We start from the raw sequence: 2,172 nt of genomic DNA on the forward strand, positions 1-2,172 counted from the left end.
TAAAATTATACTGGTTATGTGTGGCAGTCTATGCTTCATCTTGTGTGATATGCTTCCCTTCAATCTTCAGTCTGCATCAACCTCCATTTGGTTTTCATTTGCAACACTTGTTGGAATAATGATTTAATCTAGGTAGTGAACTACCTCTGCAATGAGTTCCTTGTCCACCTCTAGCAAATCTGGTAGAACACCTTGCCTATCTAAGCTCCTTTTTTTCATGTGTGGTGGTGTGTAGTTGTTACCCCCTTTTCTTCTTATATTAAGACCTCAATCATGCAAGATTGGAGAGTAATCCAACAGTATTTATTAAGCTCTGCCTCAAATCCATTGAATGCTATTTATACTTCTCTTATAAGATCATCTAAATTTTGAGGAAATGACTTATACTGTAATGATTGAATGACATTGAAGAGTCCTAAGTCTAAAACATTCATGTCTGGTGATTGTGCTGGTTGAAAAATAAACTTGATGTTGAACCCATATGCTTGACATGCTTCCTGAAATTCTTCATCTTGTGGTATTTGGTGAGGCCTAGCATTGTCCCACTGAATTGTGATGTCCTTGGGCAGTTGGGGAGGCCATTGTGCATGTATTGTTGGCAACACATGGTTAAGTAGCATGTCCCTTATAGCTTCTTTGTTTATGCTCTGCACTGCCTTAGCTTCAATTGTACCCTTGTCACTGTTTTTGCTTTTTTTCTTTGCTTGCTCATACTTGACAAAGGGAAATAGACCATACTTACCATCATGTAGTAATTGTTTGTTCTCATCATACAATGGTTTCCCAACCATGCCTATAAACATTGCCTTCACCTTAAATCTCCTTGACTGCTGTGCTCTGTATGGATTTTCTTCTGCTGGTAAAAGATAGAATGTTCTTGTTTCTGGGTTTATGAAAAACCACTTCTCATCAATGTGTATCCATTGTTGCATATCAACAAAAGAAGGGTCCCCTTCTGCAGGAATAGGGGTAATGTGACTGAGAACCCATTTCAGTCTTGCTATTTTATGATTGTTAGTCAGTGCTGGTTTGTTTGTGCTTGTGTGTGTTCTTAGTCTACCCCTTTTCCTTAACCTATGAATTGCAGACTTAGAATTATGAAGGGCTGCAGCATACCCTCTTTCAGTCTGTCTCTTGTACAAAGGGACTGATGTTAAGAATTCATCAGTGTATTCCTTTTGTTTTCTACCACAAGCACCTAATTTCTTTGTCATAACATCTACACCATTTCCTTCTAACATGTGTTGTTTAATTACCTCAAACCATCTTGTTGTTGTTGATCTATGCACATAATGCTTTCTAGCCAAGTTTGATAAAAATCCTCTTGGCAAAGAGTCCCCCTCCATATTGAGCATGATCTCATCAACAAGATTCCTCTTTTCTTCCACTGTCATTTCTCTTTGTTGTCTGCCATAAACATGTTATGCATCTTGTTGTTCAGCATCATCATCTGCATCATAACCATCTTCTTCCTCTGAGTTGCTGTTGTTATCATCACTGTATTCTGCACTAAATTGATGCCATGTTGCCATATCCTGTTCCTCATCATAAAGCTGATTTGCATTAAAGAAGAGTTCTTCAAAGAACTCTTCCATGAGTCCCCCCTTTATTTTTTTTCAGGCCGACTGAAGGTGATGAAGTGGTGGCTGGAACTTTTTGGATGGTCTTCAACGGAGCCTAGTACAAATGGACATAGATGCTGCTTTTGATTAACTTAGCACTGTGAATGTAGGCTGATTACAAACTAATTTTAGGATTATGTAATTCGTAGGGTTCTGTTTTGTAAACACTTAATTATGCACCTAATACCCCCCCAAACCCCGTCCCTTGTCTGTGTTTTGAATGAAAAACAATTACTGTTCTGCTTGGATGAATCCTCTTTTTATAAGGGGATGTTACTTGAATAGGAAGCTGGACTGGTTTTGGGGTATTTGGCAAAACTTTTGAATTTTCCTTGAAAATTTGGGAGGGAAATGCTTCTAAAAATTTGACACAAGGAGTCCCTTTTAAATTTGGCCGGAAAAAAAAGAAGAGGGAATCCCTTTCCCATGTGAAAAAGCAGAAAAATTTGGGTGGGAAAAGTCCACCTAAGCATACTTTCCCACCCTTCTTACTTTATTAAAAATGGGACCACATACTTTCCCTACTTATTATCTCCCTTAATTGCTAAAC

General features: G+C 38.2%; 1 protein-coding gene across 1 annotated transcript; it reads right to left on the reverse strand.

Moving 5' to 3' along the window:
• Positions 1-338: 338 nt before the first annotated feature.
• LOC145600335 (uncharacterized) lies at positions 339-1,394 on the reverse strand. Its single transcript, XM_081656251.1, has one exon. The coding sequence runs from the start codon at positions 1,392-1,394 to the stop codon at positions 339-341; it is 1,056 nt and encodes a 351-aa protein (XP_081512377.1).
• Positions 1,395-2,172: the final 778 nt, after the last annotated feature.

Source organism: Chenopodium album, chromosome 21 (genome assembly GCF_948465745.1).
Source record: "Chenopodium album chromosome 21, dcCheAlbu1.1, whole genome shotgun sequence".
In the NCBI taxonomy this organism is placed as follows: Eukaryota; Viridiplantae; Streptophyta; class Magnoliopsida; order Caryophyllales; family Amaranthaceae; genus Chenopodium; species Chenopodium album.

What these genes read in the sequence shown, in the direction of transcription:
- LOC145600335 (XM_081656251.1), bottom strand. Translation starts at nt 1,394, where the DNA reads ATGACAGTGGAAGAAAAGAGGAATCTTGTTGATGAGATCATGCTCAAT.